Here is a 20,773-nt window from a genome sequence, read left to right on the forward strand (position 1 = left end):
TATTTTTAGTAACCATTGCAAGTTGCAGCTAACAGAAAAAACTTTTAGCATTTGCCAACTGAAACTACTTGGTAGTTCTAAATTCTAACCAGCCAGGTCAAAGAAAAAAAAGTCTAGCCCACGTACGTATATATATCCGCTCCTCGATCGTAGACTTCCGTGGCAAATCACAGGAGGCTGGAGCGCAGCACTGCATCTGATCCAAGTTCCCATCAAGCTCAACCGGGCGCCCGCATTCACCGATCAATGGCTTCCAACGTCGACCTCGCGGACCGCTTCGATGTCTCTGGGCCGACGCACATCATGTCTCGATCCGGCGCCGGCCCTTCTTCTCCAACGATGATTGACTGGTATGTTTTCGTGCGTGCATATATTGGTGCGGAAGAAGGTATGCGTATTTGCCTTGCAGCAGCTGATCTGTAGTTCTGTATACAATTGATTGTGTGACAGGAACAATGAGGAGGATCGTCGGTGCGTGGCCGCCTGCGTCGTGAAGGGCACCTACATCCTCGAGAACGACAGAACCATGTGCAGGGTGCACGCGGAGGCGCTGGCTCCGCCGTGGTGGGAGAGCTTCCACTTCCGCCTCAGCGGCGTGCTCACGGAGGAATCCTTCAGGCGCAAGTGCGACAAGCTCATCTTCGGCGCCATCTATGAGAACGTCCCCGTGGCGGGCGGACGCCGCCACCCTTCTGCTCCGCAGTACATCGTGGCCTTCCGAGGGACTATGCTGCCGCATCCCAAGGCGATACACGACCTGTTCCTCGACTTCAAGATCATGGCCAACACGCTCTCGGACTCCAAGCGCTCCGAGCTCGCGCACCGGGCCGTGGACACGCTCCTCGCGACCATCGCCAGGGGCAAAGCCGGCTCCGAAGGCAGCGGCGTCGTGTGGCTCGCGGGGCACTCTCTCGGCGCGTCGCTGGCGCTGGAGGTGGGGCGGACCATGATGGCGGAGCAGGGCCGCAGCCTCCCGACCTTCCTCTTCAACCCGCCGCACGTGTCGCCCATTCCGGCGATCAACGTGATGCTCCCGTCGGAGGGGGTGAGGAGGGAACTGCTCGCCAAGAGCAACCTCGTCAAGGCCGGGCTCGGGCTGGTCCTCAGCCCCCATTGGAAGCGCATGGAGAGGTTGTTTGAGCGGCTGTCCCCGTGGGCGCCAAACCTGTACGTGCACGAGAGGGACGTCATCTGCCAGGGCTTCATCGGCTACTTCGAGCAGCGGCAGCAGCTGGAGGAGCGCTGCCGTGGCGCCAAGTCGGCCACCACGCTGTCGTACCGCGACATGCTCTTCTCCGCGCTCGGCAAGGAGAAAGAGCGGCCGCACCTCCTGCCATCCGCGACGCTCTGGAAGAACTCGAGCATGGACAGAAACGCCAACTTACTCCAGCAGTCGTTGGCCGCACACGAGCTCCAGCAGTGGTGGAAATCGGACGCCGACCTCAGGCTGAGCAACAGACGTTATAGCTTCGCTTGACCATATAGTTCATGCTCGAATATATCATTATATCAATTTCAGGCTACAGTGTATCTTCGTCATACATTATTAGCAAAACTGATTATTTTTTCGGATATGGCTAGATCTCAGTCGAGTCTCAGTCAAGTGATATGGTATATAAGAAGGAAACATAATTTAAAAAAATATATACGAATCTTCATGCAAAATTTAAGGAAGATAGTATCGACAGAGACATAATGAAGTCTCAGTCGACTAAGACTTAGCAAAACTGTTATTTTTCTTTTGTCTTTTTTTTTTGACTGAAAGTATCTTTTCTCAACGAGCTCCATCCGCCGTGTTGCGAAGAAAAATATCAAGTTGCACATTTCACATATCGGCAGTGACGCATGCAACATGGGAGGCGAGCAAACGCTCACCGTCCGCCCGCTTTTGGCCGGCCCTGTGCAGGGCAGGGCCTCTGTTTTTTCTTTTCCTTTTCTTTTCGTTTCATTTCCCATTTCTCATTTTACCTTTTGTTTCTGATGAAATTATTAAATATTTAATTTTTAAATGTTTAGAATACAAAAAATGTGGACAATTTTTCATGAAGTTTAAAAATTGTTCTCAAATTATTACAAGGTGTTCCTAAATTTTTAAAAAGTTAGTGATTTTCTAAAATGTGGATTTAAAAAATGTTCTGAATTAGTAAAATTATGAATTTGAAAAATATTTATCTAGGCAGTGGAAGCGGAGCGGTTAAGAAGAGTGTGGATTTTGACTAAGGTTTGGTCAAAGATACGACGCGTCCGGGCCGCCCCACATATGGGCTAGATCCGACGCATCTGAGTACGTCTAGACCGCCCCACATATGAGCTGGATCCGACGCATCTGAGTACGTCTGGACCGTCCCACATATGGGCTGGATCCGACGCATCTGAGTACGTGTGGACCACCCCACATATAGGATGGATTCGACACGTTCGAATATGTCTGAACTGCCCCATATATACGCTAGATTTGCGGGACGCCAGACAACCCGACCGGTTTGGAAGAGACGGTTGGGTAGCAATTTCGTAACCGGCTATTGACCGGATTGTTGGCCTGGCTGTATGTAGGGGGATTTAAGGAGTTCGATTGTAGATGCTCTTACAAAAAAAAACGTTATGGATTGGATGACATGTGTGCTACGCAACAATTGGTTTCACGGACTAGTACTTCCTATAAAAGTGCCTCTAGCTAATGCAACCAAAATACCGATATGATAGAATAGATTAGGCAATACATTTATACGTCAACACTCCCCTCACGTGTAGCTACCTTAAGCCTAAACGTGGACCAAAAGTGAGCTGCTCTAATATCATGTAAGTGCATGCTCTAGTCAATGCAACCAAAAGACCGATATGATAGAAGAGACTAAGCAATACATTTATACGTCAACACTTTTGACATGGATGTCCTATTCTTCTAACCGAGAAAGAGTTATGTCGTCTGATTATCCTAAGTGTATATGCTAGCTAGGATTCTTATCAGTATTTTTTCTCATGACGCTTTCGATGCTAGCTGTCTCAAAGTCTTTCTTTTCTCATTGGTGTTGCTTGTTCTCGTTCTACTAGGTCACTAAAGCAAACTAGGCATGGCATACGGCGAAGATGGTCATCGCAGGATGCACACAATTCAGGAAGTTTGCATCATGGATCATCATTTTCCTTCTGAGATAATTTTGTGCTTGATCAATCGATCGATCCCTTGAATCACCAAGCATCTATTTTCTGCAAACATATATGATATGCTTGCCTTGGTCAGGGCAAGAGTTTGGGCGTTTTCATCTGCTGGCTTCTGGGCAACGGATGCCTATTTGGGTACAACAGCATGCTCACCTCGTCCACCTCTTCCTAGTATAACAAAGTTCTACTAGTATATACTTCCTCCGTTTCAAAATGTAGGTCTTTCTAGAGATTTCAAATGGAATATCATATACGGATGTATATAGACATACACTATTGTAGGATGCTGCTAACGCGACACTATGATCAGAGACTCTTCGACGAAACTGTGTGCGATGCCATAATCGCAAACGGTGATGTAAAAAAACGTCAAAAAAGGTGCAGAATGTTTGCGATGAAGGATGCATCAAACACGGCTCAGATTTTAGTTGTGTGTGCGATGCAGGGCACACCATTCATCTCAATTAACTGTTTGCGATGAGGAGGAACAAAAGAAACGGGCAGACAGATGAAGGTGTGTGCGATGTACAGCATACAGTTCACTCGGATGAACTGTTTGTGATTAGACAACACAATGAAAACGGCCGGCATGGATCAAAGGTGTGTGCGATATATGGAATGCGGTTCACTCGGATAAACTGTTTGTGTTGAGACATGAGAACAAAAACGGTTCAAATGAACAAGATGTGTGTGATACGCGGCAAACAGGTTTGTAATCAGAAATGTGTGTGAATGCCCATAATAACACAGACGGTTGCTGCTAATAAGACGTGTGTGTTATGCGATGAGGTTGCATACAGAACAACAACATATATATATACACACTTATAAGGACATGCTTGCATAACCAAATTAAACATCCACTTACATAGGTGGCTACTACAATAATGGCATTTGCACACACCAAAGTAAACTATTACATGCATAATTACATAGGTGGCTACTACACACAAGACATTTCCACACAACAATAAAGTAAACTATATATTACGATCATCTGATCATCATCTAATTCTTGTGACGCTTGCTCTGCTTGTGGTTCGATCCGAGCTCGTTGATTTGGATAACAAGGCACTTCCTCATGTCAACGATCCGTCTGTGCATCTCGTAGCATGTGTACATGCTCTTGGCCACGAACCTGAGGTGAGGTTCATCCAGTTGCCGCAGCCAGGCCCTGTGCCAGGATAGGGGGCTTGTTCTCTGGGCATCCTGCTTCATCTTTTCGTAGTAGGGGTAGATGATGGCCGAGGCGAGTTCGAACAAGGAGTCCTTCGTGCTGCCCCAGACCCTGTAGTGGTCACGGATTTCGACAAGGTTCTTGCAGGCAAAGCCTGTAACACTGAGCGCTTTTACATCGTCTTTGATTTCCACCGTGGCGAACTTGTAGTCGGTGTTGTTGACAAACCTGTTGAAACGGTCGCAAGGCTATGTGGCCATGCAGTAGTGGTAGATGAGGACATGATGACGCACACACAACTGGGCGACGGCAACCTTCTGATCTATGCCGGGACGACCGACGGTGTACTGGAGGTCGATGCTGACCACCTTGTGTTGGGGAACGTAGTAATTTCAAAAAAAAAATCTACGCACACGCAAGATCATGGTGATGCATAGCAACGAGAGGGGAGAGTGTAGTCTATGTACCCTCGTAGACCGACAGCGGAAGCGTTATGACAACGCGGTTGATATAGTCGTACGTCTTCACGGCCCAACCGATCAAGCACCGAAACTACGGCACCTCCGAGTTCTAGCACACGTTCAGCTCGATGACGATCCCTAGACTCCGATCCAGCAAAGTGTCAGAGAAGAGTTCCGTCAGCACGACGGCGTGGTGACGATCTTGATGTTCTACTGTCGCAGGGCTTCGCCTAAGCACCACTACAATATTATCGAGGACTATGGTGGAGGGGGGCACCGCACACGGCTAAGAGAATGATCTTGAAGATCAACTTGTGTGTCTAGAGGTGCCCCCCTGCCCCCGTATATAAAGGAGCAAGGGGGGAGGCCGGCCGGCCCTTGGGGCGCGCCAAGGAGGAGGAGTCCTCCTCCTAGTAGGAGTAGGACTCCCCTCTTTCCTTCTGATCTACTAGGAGGGGGAAAGGAAGGGGAGAGGGAGAAGGAAAGGGGGGCGCCGCCCCCCCCCCCCTCTCCTAGTCCAATTCGGACCAGAGGGGGAGGGGGCACGCGGCCCACCCTGGCCGCCCCTCTCTCTCTCCACCAGGGCCCATAAAGCCCATTACTTCTCCCGGGGGGTTCCGCTAACCCTCCGGCACTCCGGTTTTCTCCAAAATCACCCGGAACACTTCCGGTGTCCGAATATAGTCGTCCAATATATCAATCTTTATGTCTCGACCATTTTGAGACTCCTCGTCATGTCCGTGATCACATCTGGGACTCCAAACAAACTTCGGTACATCAAAATATATAAACTCATAATGAAACTGTCATCGTAACGTTAAGCGTGCGGATCCTACGGGTTCGAGAACAATGTAGACATGACCGAGACATGTCTCCGGTCAATAACCAATAGCGGAACCTGGATGCTCATATTGGCTCCCACATATTCTACAAAGATCATTTATCGGTCAGACCGCATAACAACATACTTTGTTCCCTTTTTCATCGGTATGTTACTTGCCCGAGATTCGATCGTCGGTATCTCAATACCTAGTTTAATCTCATTACCGTCAAGTCTCTTTACTCGTTTCGTAATACATCATCTCTCAACTAACTCGTTAGTTGCAATTCTTGCAAGGCTTATGTGATGTGCATTACCGAGAGGGCCCAGAGATACCTCTTCGACAATCGGAGTGACAAATCCTAATCTCAAAATACGCCAACCCAACATGTACCTTTGGAGACACCTGTAGAGCTCCTTTATAATCACCCAGTTACGTTGTGACGTTTGGTAGCACACAAAGTGTTCCTCCGGCAAACGGGAGTTGCATAATCTCATAGTCATAGGAACATGTATAAGTCATGAAGAAAGCAATAGCAACATACTAAACGATCGGGTGCTAAGCTAATGGAATGGGTCATGTCAATCACATCATTCTCCTAATGATGTGATCCCGTTAATCAAATGACAACACATGTCTATGGTTAGGAACATAACCATCTTTGATTAACGAGCTAGTCAAGTAGAGGCACACTAGTGACGTTTAGTTTGTCTATGTATTCACACAAGTATTATGTTTCTGGATAATACAATTCTAGCATGAATAATAAACATTTATCATGATATAAGGAAATAAATAATAACTTTATTATTGCCTCTAGGGCATATTTCCTTCAGTCTCCCACTTGCACTAGATTCAATAATCTAGTTCACATCGCCATGTGATTTAACATCAATAGTTCACATCACCATGTGATTAACACCCATAGTTCACATCGCCATGTGATTTAACATCAATAGTTCACATCACCATGTGATTAACACCCATAGTTCACATCGACATGTGACCAACACCCAAAGGGTTTACTAGAGTCAATAATCTAGTTCACATTGCTATGTGATTAACACCCAAAGATTACTAAGGTGTGATCATGTTTTGCTTGTGAGAGAAGTTTAGTCAACGGGTCTGCCACATTCAGATCCGTAAGTATTTTGCAAATTTCTATGTCAACAATGCTCTGCATGGAGCTACTCTAGCTAATTGCTCCCACTTTCAATATGTATCCAGATTGAGACTTTAGAGTCATCTGGATCAGTGTCAAAACTTGCATCGACATAACCCTTTACGACAAATAAGTTGCACTATCATTATTAACTTTACATCTTTTGGTTTCAATATTATGAATATGTGTATCACTACGATCGAGATCCAACGAACCATTTTCATTGGGTGTGTAACCATATAAGGTTTTATTCATGTAAACAGAACAACATTTTATTCTCTTACTTAAATGAATAACCGTATTGCAATAAACATGAGCAAATCATATTCATGCTCAACGCAAACACCAAATAACACTTATTTACGTTCAACACTAATCCCAAAAGCATAGGGACTGTGTGATGATGATCATATCAATCTTGGAACCACTTCCAACACACATCGTCACTTCACCCTTAACTAGTCTATGTTCATTCTGCAACTCCCGTTTCGAGTTACTACTCTTAGCAACTAAACCAGTATCAAATACCGAGGGGTTGCTATGAACACTAGTAAAATACACATCAATAATCTGTATATCAAATATGATGGGTTTCGTAGTAATTTCAAAAAAATTCCTACGCTCACGCAAGATCATGGTGATGCATAGCAACAAGAGGGGAGAGTATGATCTACATACCCATGTAGATCAACAACGGAAGCGTTTGGTTGATGTAGTCGTACGTCTTCACGGCCCGACCGATCAAGCACCGAAACTACGGCACCTCCGAGTTCTAGCACACGTTCAGCTCGATGGCGATCCCCGGACTCCGATCCAGCAAAGTGTCGGGGAAGAGTTCCGTCAGCACGACGGCGTGGTGACGATCTTGATGTACTACTGCAGTAGGGCTTCGCCTAAGCACTGCTACAATATTATCGAGGACTATGGTGGAAGGGGGCACCGCACACGGCTAAGAATATGATCACGTGGATCAACTTGTGTTTCTCTGGGGTGCCCCTGCCTCCGTATATAAAGGCTCAAGGGGGGTGCGGCCGGCCTAGGAGAGGCGCGCCAGGAGGAGTCCTACTCCCTCTGGGAGTAGGATTCCCCCTCCCCCCAATCCTAGTTGGAATAGGATTCGCGGAGGGGGGGAAAGAGAGAGGGGGGCCGGCCCCCTCTCCTTGTCCTATTCGGACCAAGGGAGGGGAAGGGCGCGCGGCCCATCTAGGGCTGCCCCTTCTCTTTTCCACTAAGGCCCACTTGGGCCCATATAGCTCCCGGGGGGTTCCGGTAACCTCCCGGTACTCCGGTAAAATCCCGATTTCACCCGGAACACTTCCGATATCCAAACATAGGCTTCCAATATATCAATCTTTATGTCCCGACCATTTCGAGACTCCTCGTCATGTCCGTGATCACATCCGGGACTCCGAACAACCTTCGGTATATCAAAATGTATAAACTCATAATATAACTGTCATCGTAACCTTAAGCGTGCGGACCCTACGGGTTCGAGAACAATGTAGACATGACCGAGACACGTCTCCGGTCAATAACCAATAGCGGAACCTGGATGCTCATATTGGCTCCTACATATTCTACGAAGATCTTTTATCGGTCAGACCGCATAACGACATACGTTGTTCCCTTTGTCATCGGTATGTTACTTGCCCGAGATTCGATCGTCGGTATCCCATACCTAGTTCAATCTCATTACCGGCAAGTCTCTTTACTCGTTCTGTAATACATCATCCCGCAACTAACTCATTAGTTGCAATGCTTGCAAGGCTTAAGTGATGTGCATTACCGAGAGGGCCCAGAGATACCTCTCTGACAATCGGAGTGACAAATCCTAATCTCAAAATACGCCAACCCAACATATACCTTTGGAGACACCTGTAGATCTCCTTTATAATCACCCAGTTACGTTGTGACGTTTGGTAGCACACAAAGTGTTCCTCTGGCAAACGGGAGTTGCATAATCTCATAGTCATAGGAACATGTATAAGTCATGAAGAAAGCAATAGCAACATACTAAACGATCGGGTGCTAAGCTAATGGAATGGGTCATGTCAATCAGATCATTCAACTAATGATGTGATCCTGTTAATCAAATGACAACTCTTTGTCTATGGTTAGGAAACATAACCATCTTTGATTAACAAGCTAGTCTAGTAGAGGCATACTAGTGACACTCTGTTTGTCTATGTATTCACACATGTATTATGTTTCCGGTTAATACAATTCTAGCATGAATAATAAACTTTTATCATGATATAAAGAAATAAATAATAACTTTATTATTGCCTCTAGGGCATATTTCCTTCAGTCTCCCACTTGCACTAGAGTCAATAATCTAGATTACACAGTAATGATTCTAACACCCATGGAGCCTTGGTGCTGATCATGTTTTGCTCGTGGAAGAGGCTTAGTCAACGGGTCTGCAACATTCAGATCCGTATGTATCTTGCAAATCTCTATGTCTCCCACCTGGACTAGATCCCGGATGGAATTGAAGCATCTCTTGATGTGCTTGGTTCTCTTGTGAAATCTGGATTCCTTCGCCAAGGCAATTGCACCAGTATTGTCACAAAAGATTTTCATTGGACCCGATGCACTAGGTACGACACCTAGATCGGATATGAACTCCTTCATCGAGACTCCTTCATTTGCTGCTTCCGAAGCAGCTATGTATTCCGCTTCACACGTAGATCCCGCCACGACGCTTTGTTTAGAACTGCACCAACTGACAGCTCCACCGTTTAATGTAAACACGTATCCGGTTTGCGATTTAGAATCATCCGGATCAGTGTCAAAGCTTGCATCAACGTAACCGTTTACGATGAGCTCTTTGTCACCTCCATATATGAGAAACATATCCTTAGTCCTTTTCAGGTACTTCAGGATGTTCTTGACCGCTGTCCAGTGATCCACTCCTGGATTACTTTGGTACCTCCCTGCTAGACTTATAGCAAGGCACACATCAGGTCTGGTACACAGCATTGCATACATGATAGAGCCTATGGCTGAAGCATAGGGAACTTCTTTCATCTTCTCTCTATCTTCTGCAGTGGTCGGGCATTGAGTCCGACTCAACTTCACACCTTGTAACACAGGCAAGAACCCTTTCTTTGCTTGATCCATTTTGAACTTCTTCAAAATCTTGTCAAGGTATGTGCTTTGTGAAAGTCCAATTAAACGTCTTGATCTATCTCTATAGATCTTTATGCCTAATATGTAAGCAGCTTCACCGAGGTCTTTCATTGAAAAACTCTTATTCAAGTATCCCTTTATGCTATCCAGAAATTCTATATCATTTCCAATTAGTAATATGTCATCCACATATAATATCAGAAATGCTATAGAGCTCCCACTCACTTTCTTGTAAATACAGGCTTCTCCAAAAGTCTGTATAAAACCAAATGCTTTAATCACACTATCAAAGCGTTTATTCCAACTCCGAGAGGCTTGCACCAGTCCATAAATGGATCGTTGGAGCTTGCACACTTTGTTAGCTCCCTTTGGATCGACAAAACCTTCCGGTTGCATCATATACAACTCTTCTTCCAGAAATCCATTCAGGAATGCAGTTTTGACATCCATCTACCAAATTTCATAATCATAAAATGCGGCGATTGCTAACATGATTCGGACAGACTTAAGCATCGCTACGGGTGAGAAGGTCTCATCGTAGTCAATCCCTTGAACTTGCCAAAACCCTTTTGCGACAAGTCGAGCTTTGTAGACAGTAATATTACCGTCGGCGTCAGTCTTCTTCTTGAAGATCCATTTATTCTCAATTGCTTGCCGATCATTGGGCAAGTCAACCAAAGTCCACACTTTGTTCTCATACATGGATCCCATCTCAGATTTCATGGCTTCAAGCCATTTTGCGGAATCTGGGCTCACCATCGCTTCTTCATAGTTCGTAGGTTCATCATGATCTAGTAGCATGACTTCCAGAACAGGATTACCGTACCACTCTGGTGCGGATCTTACTCTGGTTGATCTACGAGGTTCAGTAGTATCTTGTTTTGAAGTTTCATGATCATTATCATTAGCTTCCTCACTAATTGGTGTAGGTGTCATAGAAATAGTTTTCTATGATGCACTACTTTCCAATAAGGGAGCAGGTACAGTTACCTCGTCAAGTTCTACTTTCCTCCCACTCACTTCTTTCGAGAGAAACTCCTTCTCTAGAAAGTTTCCGAACTTAGCAACAAAAGTCTTGCCTTCGGATCTGTGATAGAAGGTGTATCCAATAGTCTCCTTTGGATATCCTATGAAGACACATTTCTCCGATTTAGGTTCGAGCTTATCAGGTTGAAGCTTTTTCACATAAGCATCGCAGCCCCAAACTTTCAGAAACGACAACTTTGGTTTCTTGCCAAACCATAGTTCATAAGGCGTCGTCTCAACGGATTTTGATGGTGCCCTATTTAACGTGAATGCGGCCGTCTCCAAAGCATAACCCCAAAACGATAGCGGTAAATCAGTAAGAGACATCATAGACCGCACCATATCTAGTAAAGTACGATTACGACATTCGGACACACCATTACGCTGTGGTGTTCCGGGTGGCGTGAGTTGTGAAACTATTCCGCATTGTTTCAAATGTACACCAAACTCGTAACTCAAATATTCTCCTCCACGATCAGATCGTAGAAACTTTATTTTCTTGTTATGATGATTTTCAACTTCACTCTGAAATTCTTTAAACTTTTCAAATGTCTCAGACTTATGTTTCATTAAGTAGATATACCCATATCTGCTTAAGTCATCTGTGAAGGTGAGAAAATAACGATATCCGCCACGAGCCTCAATATTCATCGGACCACATACATCTGTATGTATGATTTCCAACAAATCTGTTGCTCTCTTCATAGTACCGGAGAACGGTGTTTTAGTCATCTTGCCCATGAGGCACGGTTCGCAAGTACCTAGTGATACATAATCAAGTGGTTCCAAAAGTCCATCAGTATGGAGTTTCTTCATGCGCTTTACACCGATATGACCTAAATGGCAGTGCCACAAATAAGTTGCACTATCATTATCAACTCTGCATCTTTTGGTTTCAACATTATGAATATGTGTGTTACTACTATCGAGATCTAATAAGAATAGACCACTCTTCAAGGGTGCATGACCATAAAAGATATTACTCATATAAATAGAACAACCATTATTCTCTGATTTAAATGAATAATCGTCTCGCATCAAACAAGATCCAGATATAATGTTCATGCTTAACGCTGGCACCAAATAACAATTATTTAGGTCTAATATTAATCCCGAAGGTAGATGTAGAGGTAGCGTGCCGACTGCGATTACATCGACTTTGGAACCGTTTCCCACGCGCATCGTCACCTCGTCCTTAGCCAATCTTCGCTTAATCCGTAGTCCCTGTTTCGAGTTGCAAATATTAGCAAAAGAACCAGTATCAAAGACCCAGGTACTACTGCGAGCATTAGTAAGGTACACATCAATAACATGTATATCACATATACCTTTGTTCACCTTGCCATCCTTCTTATCCGCCAAATACTTGGGGCAGTTCCGCTTCCAGTGGCCAGTCTGCTTGCAGTAGAAGCACTCAGTTTCAGGCTTAGGTTCAGACTTGGGTTTCTTCTCTTGAGCAGCAACTTGCTTGCTGTTCTTCTTGAAGTTCCCCTTCTTCTTCCCTTTGCCCTTTTTCTTGAAACTATTGGTCTTGTTGACCATCAACACTTGATGCTCCTTTTTGATTTCTACCTCCGCAGCTTTCAGCATTGCGAAGAGCTCGGGAATAGTCTTATTCATCCCTTGCATATTATAGTTCATCACGAAGCTCTTGTAGCTTGGTGGCAGTGATTGGAGAATTCTGTCAATGACGCAATCATCTGAAAGATTAACTCTCATTTGAATCAAGTGATTATTATACCCAGACATTTTGAGTATATGCTCACTGACAGAACTGTTCTCCTCCATCTTGCAGCTATAGAACTTATTGGAGACTTCATATCTCTCAATCCAGGCATTTGCTTGAAATATTAACTTCAACTCCTGGAACATCTCATATGCTCCATGACGTTCAAAACGTCGTTGAAGTCCCGGTTCTAAGCCGTAAAGCATGGCACACTGAACTATCGAGTAGTCATCAGCTTTGCTCTGCCAGACGTTCACAACATCTGGTGTTGCTCCAGCAGCAGGCCTGGCACCCAGCGGTGCTTCCAGGACGTAATTCTTCTGTGCAGCAATGAGGATAATCCTCAAGTTACGGACCCAGTCCGTGTAATTGCTACCATCATCTTTGAACTTTGCTTTCTCAAGGAACGCATTAAAATTCAACGGAACAACAGCACGGGCCATTTATCTACAATCATACATAAACAAGCAAGATACTATTAGGTACTAAGTTCATGATAAATTTAGGTTCAATTAATCATATTACTTAAAGAACTCCCACTTAGATAGATATCCCTCTAATCCTCTAAGTGATTACATGATCCAAATCAACTAAACCATGTCCGATCATCACGTGAGATGGAGTAGTTTCATTGGTGAACATCACTATGTTGATCATATCTACTATATGATTCACGCTCGACCTTTCGGTCTCCGTGTTCCGAGGCCATATCTGTACATGCTTGGCTCGTCAAGTATAACCTGAGTATTCCGCGTGTGCAACTGTTTTGCACCCGTTGTATTTGAACGTAGAGACTATCACACCCGATCATCACGTGGTGTCTAAGCACGAAGAACTTTCGCAACGGTGCATACTCAGGGAGAACACTTCTTGATAATTTTAGTGAGAGATCATCTTATAATGCTACCGTCAATCAAAGCAAGATAAGATGCATAAAAGATAAACATCACATGCAATCAATATAAGTGATATGATATGGCCATCATCATCTTGTGCTTGTGATCTGCATCTCCGAAGCACCGTCATGATCACCATCGTCACCGGCGTGACACCTTGATCTCCATCGTAGCATCGTTGTCGTCTCGCCAATCTTATGCTTCCACGACTATCGCTACCGCTTAGTGATAAAGTAAAGCATTACAGCGCGATTGCATTGCATACAATAAAGCGACAACCATATGGCTCCTGCCGGTTGCCGATAACTCGGTTACAAAACATGATCATCTCATACAATAAAATTTAGCATCATGTCTTGACCATATCACATCACAACATGCCCTGCAAAAACAAGTTAGACGTCCTCTACTTTGTTGTTGCATGTTTTACGTGGCTGCTACGGGCTTAAGCAAGAACCAATCTTACCTACGCATCAAAAACCATAACGATAGTTTGTCAAGTAGGTGTTGTTTTAACCTTCGCAAGGACCGGGCGTAGCCACACTCAGTTCAACTAAAGTTGGAGAAACTGTCACCCGCAAGCCACCTATGTGCAAAGCACGTCGGGAGAACCGGTCTCACGTAAGCGTACGCGTAATGTCGGTCCGGGCCGCTTCGTCCAACAATACCGCCGAACCAAAGTATGACGTGCTGGTAAGCAGTATGACTTATATCGCCCACAACTCACTTGTGTTCTACTCGTGCATATAACATCAACATATAAAACCTAGGCTCGGATGCCACTGATGGGTTTCGTAGTAATTTCAAAAAAATTCTCACACTCACGCAAGATCATGGTGATGCATAGCAACGAGAGGGGAGAGTATGATCTACGTACCCTTGTAGATCGACAACGGAAGCGTTTGGTTGATGTAGTCGTACGTCTTCACGGCCCGACCGATCAAGCACCGAAACTACGGCACCTCCGAGTTCTAGCACACGTTCAGCTCGATGACGATCCCCGGACTCCAATCCAGCAAAGTGTCGGGGAAGAGTTCCGTCAGCACGACGGCGTGGTGACGATCTTGATGTACTACTGCAGTAGGGCTTCGCCTAAGCACTGCTACAATATTATCAAGGACTATGGTGGAAGGGGGCACCGCACACGGCTAAGAATATGATCACGTGGATCAACTTGTGTTTCTCTGGGGTGCCCCTGCCTTCGTATATAAAGGCTCAAGGGGGGTGCGGCCGGCCTAGGAGAGGCGCGCCAGGAGGAGTCCTACTCCCTCTGGGAGTAGGATTCCCCCCCCCCAATCCTAGTTGGAATAGGATTCACGGAGGGGGGAAAAGAGAGAGGGGGGCCGGCCCCCTCTCCTTGTCCTATTCGGACCAAGGGAGGGGAGGGGCGCGCGGCCCATCTAGGGCTGCCCCTTCTCTTTTCCACTAAGGCCCACTTGGGCCCATATAGCTCCCCGGGGGTTCCAGTAACCTCCCGGTACTCCAGTAAAATCCTGATTTCACCCGAAACACTTCCGATATCCAAACATAGGCTTCCAATATATAAATCTTTATGTCTCGACTATTTCGGGACTCCTCGTCATGTCCGTGATCACATCCGGGACTCTGAACATCCTTCGGTATATCAAAATGTATAAACTCATAATATAACTGTCATCGTAACCTTAAGCGTGCGGACCCTACGGGTTCGAGAACAATGTAGACATGACCGAGACACGTCTTCGGTCAATAACCAATAGCGGAACCTGGATGCTCATATTGGCTCCTACATATTCTACGAAGATCTTTTATCGGTCAGACCGCATAACGACATACGTTGTTCCCTTTGTCATCGGTATGTTACTTGCCCGAGATTCGATCATCGGTATCCCATACCTAGTTCAATCTCGTTATCAGCAAGTCTCTTTACTCGTTCTATAATACATCATCCCGCAACTAACTCATTAGTTGCAATGCTTGCAAGGCTTAAGTGATGTGCATTACCGGGAGGGCCCAGAGATACCTCTCCGACAATCGGAGTGACAAATCCTAATCTCGAAATACGCCAACCCAACATGTACCTTTGGAGACACCTGTAGAGCTCCTTTTGAAAGTGCAACTATCCCTAGGTGGTTTTGGTAATTCATAACAACATATAGCTCATTGAGCTAATGCTATTCCAAGATGATTATTTCAGGAAAGCTCAATGATTGGCATGGCATGGATATGAAAGTGGAACCCTCAAAATGCTAAGGACAATGGATTGGCTCAAGCTCAAAAGCTCAAGACTCTTCATTTTATAGTTTAGTGATCCAAGATCACATTGAGTCCATAGGAAAAGCCAATACTATCAAGGAGGGATGAGGTGTTGCTTAATGAGCCTCTTGCTTCATGTGCTTAGTGATATGCTCCAAAACCCTCAACTACTTTCCCATATCCACTTATGACCTAAACTCTAAGCCAAACTCGGTCCTACCGATTCTTCCTATCCGGCGCCACCGAGTTTCACTTGTCATTAGCCACTGCCAAACCCTAGCAATTCGGTTCTACCGATAAGGATCTCGGTCCCACCGAGATGGGGTTGCCAACTCTCTGTTTCCCTTTCGTAACTTTTCGGTCCCACCGAAAGAGCGAATCGGTCCCACCGAGATTGCAATGTAAACTCAGTGTTTCCCCTTTGTAACTTTTCGGTCTCACCGAGTTCCACTCGGTCCCACCGAAAGAGCAAATCGGCCCCATCGAGTTTGCCTGACCAACTCTCTGGTTAGCTAATTACCAAACTCGGTCTCACCGAGTTTGTGTAATCGGTCTCACCGAGATTACGTTATGCCCAAACCCTAACCGAATCGGTCCTACCGAGTTGCATGTCAGTCCCACCGAAATTCCTAACGGTACTAGGTTTAGTACTTCGGTCAGACCGAGTTTATTTATTCGGTCCCACCGAGATTGGAAAACTGTGTAACGGTTGGATTTTGTGTGGAGGCTATATATACCCCTCCACCTCCTTCTCATTCGATGTGAGAGCCACCAGAACACACACATCATTCCAACTCATTTGTTCTGAGAGAGAACCACCTACTCATGTGTTGAGACCAAGACATTCCATTCCTACCATATGAATCTTGATCTCTAGCCTTCCCAAGTTGCTTTCCACTCAAATATTCTTTCTACCAAATCCAAATCCTATGAGAGAGAGTTGAGTGTTGGGGAGACTATCATTTGAAGCACAAGAGCAAGGAGTTCATTACCTACACACCATTTGTTACTTCTTGGAGAGTGGTGTCTCCTAGATTGGCTAGGTGTCACTTGGGAGCCTCCGACAAGATTGTGGAGTTGAACCAAGGAGTTTGTAAGGGCAAGGAGATCGCCTACTTCATGAAGATCTACCGCTAGTGAGGCAAGTCCTTCGTGGGCGATGGCCATGGTGGGATAGACAAGGTTGCTTCTTCGTGGACCCTTTGTGGGTGGTTGCTTCTTCGTGGACCCTTCGTGGGTGGAGCCCTTCGTGGACTCACGCAACCATTGCCCTTGGGTGGAGCCCTGTGTGGACTCACGCAACCGTTACCCTTTGTGGGTTGAAGTCTCCATCAACGTGGATGTAGGATAGCACCACCTATCCGAACCACGGGAAAAACATTTGTGTCTCCAATAGCGTTTGAATTCTCCAAACCCTTCCCTTTACATTCTTGCAAGTTGCATGCTTTACTTTCCGCTGCCCATAAACTCTTTGCATGCTTGCTTGAATTGTGTGATGATTGCTTGACTTGTCCTAAAATAGCTAAAATCTGCCAAGAACTAAAATTGGGAAAAGGTTAAGTTTTTATTTGGTCAAGTAGTCTAATCACCCCCCTCTAGACATACTTTCGATCCTACAAGTGGTATCAGAGCTTTGGTCTCCATTTGCTTGATCTCCATAGCTTTTGGTGGTCATAGCCTTGGTTTCACAACCTAGGAGAGTATGGCGTCTAGTGAGGGAAATTATCACCGTAGAGGTCCTTACTTTGATGGTACTTATTTTGCTAGTTGGAAGCATAAAATGAAAATGCATATTCTTGGACATAACCCCGCCGTTTGGGCTATTGTGTGTGTTGGTTTGCAAGGTGACTTCTTTGACGGGAGAGAACCAAACCGTGAAGCTACCGCGGATGAATTGAAGATGTTGCAATATAATGCTCAAGCTTGTGATATTCTCTTCAACGGATTGTGCCCCGAATAACTCAACAAAATCAGCCGCCTTGAGAATGCAAAGGAAATTTGGGACACTTTGATTGATATGCACGAAGGTACCGACTCCATCAAGGAATCCAAGTTGGATGTGCTTCAAAGCCAACTTGACAAGTTCAAGATGAAGGATGGTGAAGGTGTCACTGAAATGTACTCTAGGCTTGCTCTCATCACAAATGAGATTGCCGGCTTAGGAAGTGAAGAGATGACCGATAAATTCATCATCAAGAAGATCCTAAGAGCCTTGGATGGAAAATATGATACCGTGTGCACATTGATCCAAATGATGCCAAATTACAAAGATCTCAAGCCAACGGAAGTGATTGGAAGAATTGTTGCTCATGAGATGTCACTTGAGGATAAAGAGGAACTTCACAACAAATCAAGTGGTGCCTACAAAGCCTCATGTGAAGCCCCTACATCATCAAGTGAGAAACAAGACTTCAATGAAGAACTGAGCTTAATGGTGAAGAACTTCAACAAGTTCTACAAGAGTAGAAGCAAAGATAGAAGCTCCAAATCAAGGTCCTACAATGACAAAAGATCTTCTAGTCGAGAGCGAAACTGTTACAATTGTGGAAGACCCAAACACTATTCCAATGAGTGTACGGCTCCCTACAAGAGAAGAGAAGATTCTCCAAAAAGAAGAAGCAAAGGATCACCACCAAGAGAGAGAAGGAGTAGAGATGATCGTTATGAACGAAGATACTCACGGAGAAGCAAGGATTCGGAAAGCAAGGAAAAATCATCAAGGAGCTACACAAGACGAAGACTTCAAGCTCATGTTGGTGAATGGGTATCCGGCTTCGACTCCGACAGCCACTCCGAGAGAAGTTATCACTCCGACTCCGAAGATACTCAAGATGAAGGTGTTGCCGGTCTAGCACTTGTGTCAACCAACTCCTATGACATATTTGACTCACCAAATGAAGGAATTGGAAGATGCTTTATGGACAAAGGTCCTAAGGTAACACACCCCGAGTATGTTGATTTCAATAGTGATGAAGATGACTTGTTAGGTGATGATTTGCTTGGTGACAACTCTAGTGATGAATACTATGATGAAAGACCAATTAATCATGCTAACCAAGATAAAACGAATGACAATGATAAGGAGAAGATTGAGGCTCTAACTAAAGAACTAAAAACTCTTAAGTTAGCTCATGACACTATCTTCGAAGATCATCGAGAACTTTTAAGAGCTCATGAGAAACTACACTTTGAAAAGCTCAATCTTGAGCAAGAGCATGAGTTCTTAAAGGCAATCAATGATGATCTCCACAAGAAAAGTTCTTCTTACATTACCAAGCGTTTACTCTTATCCACTTACATGCCTCAAGTCAAGTCTAGTAACAAGAAAGATTCTTCCTCTAGTAGTAACAATGATCATGCAAAATCCAATATTGTTGCTTCTAGTAGTTCTCTTGATTCCACTAATGATTCTCTTAGCCAAGTTACACTTGAGCAAGAAAATAGCTTATTGAAGGGAATTATAGAGAAAGGAGTATACAAAAGCCTTGCCGGGAGTAAGCAATTCGAGGAAATTGTGCGCAAGCAAGGAATGCACCGGAAGAATCAAGGTGTTGGTTTTGAACGAAAGTTCAATGCCAATGGAGTTGAATGGGAAGAAGATCAATACCCCAAGACGAAGTTTGTCCCTCAACAAGAGAAGTATACTTCTTTCAAGGGGACACAAGCTCAAGATGATCTTCCACCACAGGACTATGAGCAAAAAGGCAAGGACAAGCTTCAAGAGGAAATTGATGCATTTGAAGAAGCTCCAAAGACCTTAGTCAAGTGGATTCCCAAGACTACTTCAAGTTCCACTTCATCAAGTACGACTACAACTCCAAGGATTCCCATCAAGATGATGTGGATCCAAAAGAAGAAGAACTAGAGAGTTCTTGAGGGTGACTCCGCCTACATACTTCACTCTTATCATTTTGGCAAGAACAAGTGCAATCAACTTCCACATCTTGCACTAGTTCAAGGAGTCACAAACCCTCTTGTTGGTAAGACAAGGGACAAGGTAACCTAAAGTTTTCATGGACATCATCTTGTGTGTGCATCACTCTATGTCTATGGATATCCTTGTTTGTTCCTTGTGGGACTAACCCATGTAGGTATTGAAAGTGCAATTCACTCAAATGGATAGCTCCAAGAGATCTACATCAACATTGAGCGTCCACATCTTCAATATCTACATGAAGTCATCATCGACAAAACCCAAGGTTAGTTCATTCCTCTTAGGGGGGATATCACATCTAGGGGGAGCTTTACTCTAAGACTTGAGCTAAAGCAACTCTAAAGATGTGAACAAAACAATGCTTTATGTAAAAGTGGTAACCCCACTTGAGCTGACCTACGATCAAGTGTTCTCACTTGACTCCTAAGTCAATATACTCATATATAGATGACCTAGTCATCGCAAATTGCCTGATAGATGCTAGAATTGGTTGTGCATGCCTTGCCACATATTTCATTTGCCATCTTATTGTGTGAGCATGCTGATTGCATATTTTACTCATTCGAGGACATCCACTTGTTGTTTTGATTGTTTGGCTTTATCTTCTTTTGCCAAGTGGATGGACAAGAATGCCTAAGAACCTTCTCTAGCTATCTATGCTTTTCTCGTCTCAAACTCTATTCATGCTGCATCACAAAATTTGATCAAGTCAGATTCGAACCACTCTGTGTGAGGAGCGCTCGGAGTCCCCGATTCGTCATAGACTTAAACTTCCAAAACCTCTTTATGAATCTCGGTCTGACCGATACTCCATTTTCGGTCCTACCGAGTTCATTAAGTTGATCTAGGTTTTCGATCTCGGTGCAACCGATTTGAACTTTTCGGTCACACCGAGTTGCAATAACTGCACACAGTTTTGCATCTCGGTGCCACCGAGTTGTTCCACTCGGTCACACCGACAGGGTCGGGCTATATATAGTGACGGGCAGAATTTTGGAAATTTCTTTGAAACCTCCTCGCCCGCGCGATAGCCTGCTCTGC

At 44.8% G+C, this 20,773-nt stretch overlaps 1 protein-coding gene and 1 pseudogene across 1 annotated transcript; both read left to right on the forward strand.

The window, feature by feature from the left end:
* The first annotated feature begins 246 nt into the window (after positions 1–246).
* On the forward strand, positions 247–1,550 carry LOC119357778 (GDSL esterase/lipase At4g10955-like). The gene is made up of 2 exons (XM_037624615.1): positions 247–350; positions 451–1,550. The coding sequence occupies exons 1-2, from the start codon at positions 247–249 to the stop codon at positions 1,475–1,477; spliced, it is 1,131 nt and encodes a 376-aa protein (XP_037480512.1). The 3' UTR covers positions 1,478–1,550.
* Positions 1,551–2,919: 1,369 nt separating this feature from the next.
* The window catches only part of LOC119357780, a 104,510-nt pseudogene continuing 86,656 nt past the window's right edge, over positions 2,920–20,773 (forward strand).

This window comes from Triticum dicoccoides, chromosome 2A (genome assembly GCF_002162155.2).
Source record: "Triticum dicoccoides isolate Atlit2015 ecotype Zavitan chromosome 2A, WEW_v2.0, whole genome shotgun sequence".
Lineage (NCBI taxonomy): Eukaryota > Viridiplantae > Streptophyta > Magnoliopsida > Poales > Poaceae > Triticum > Triticum dicoccoides.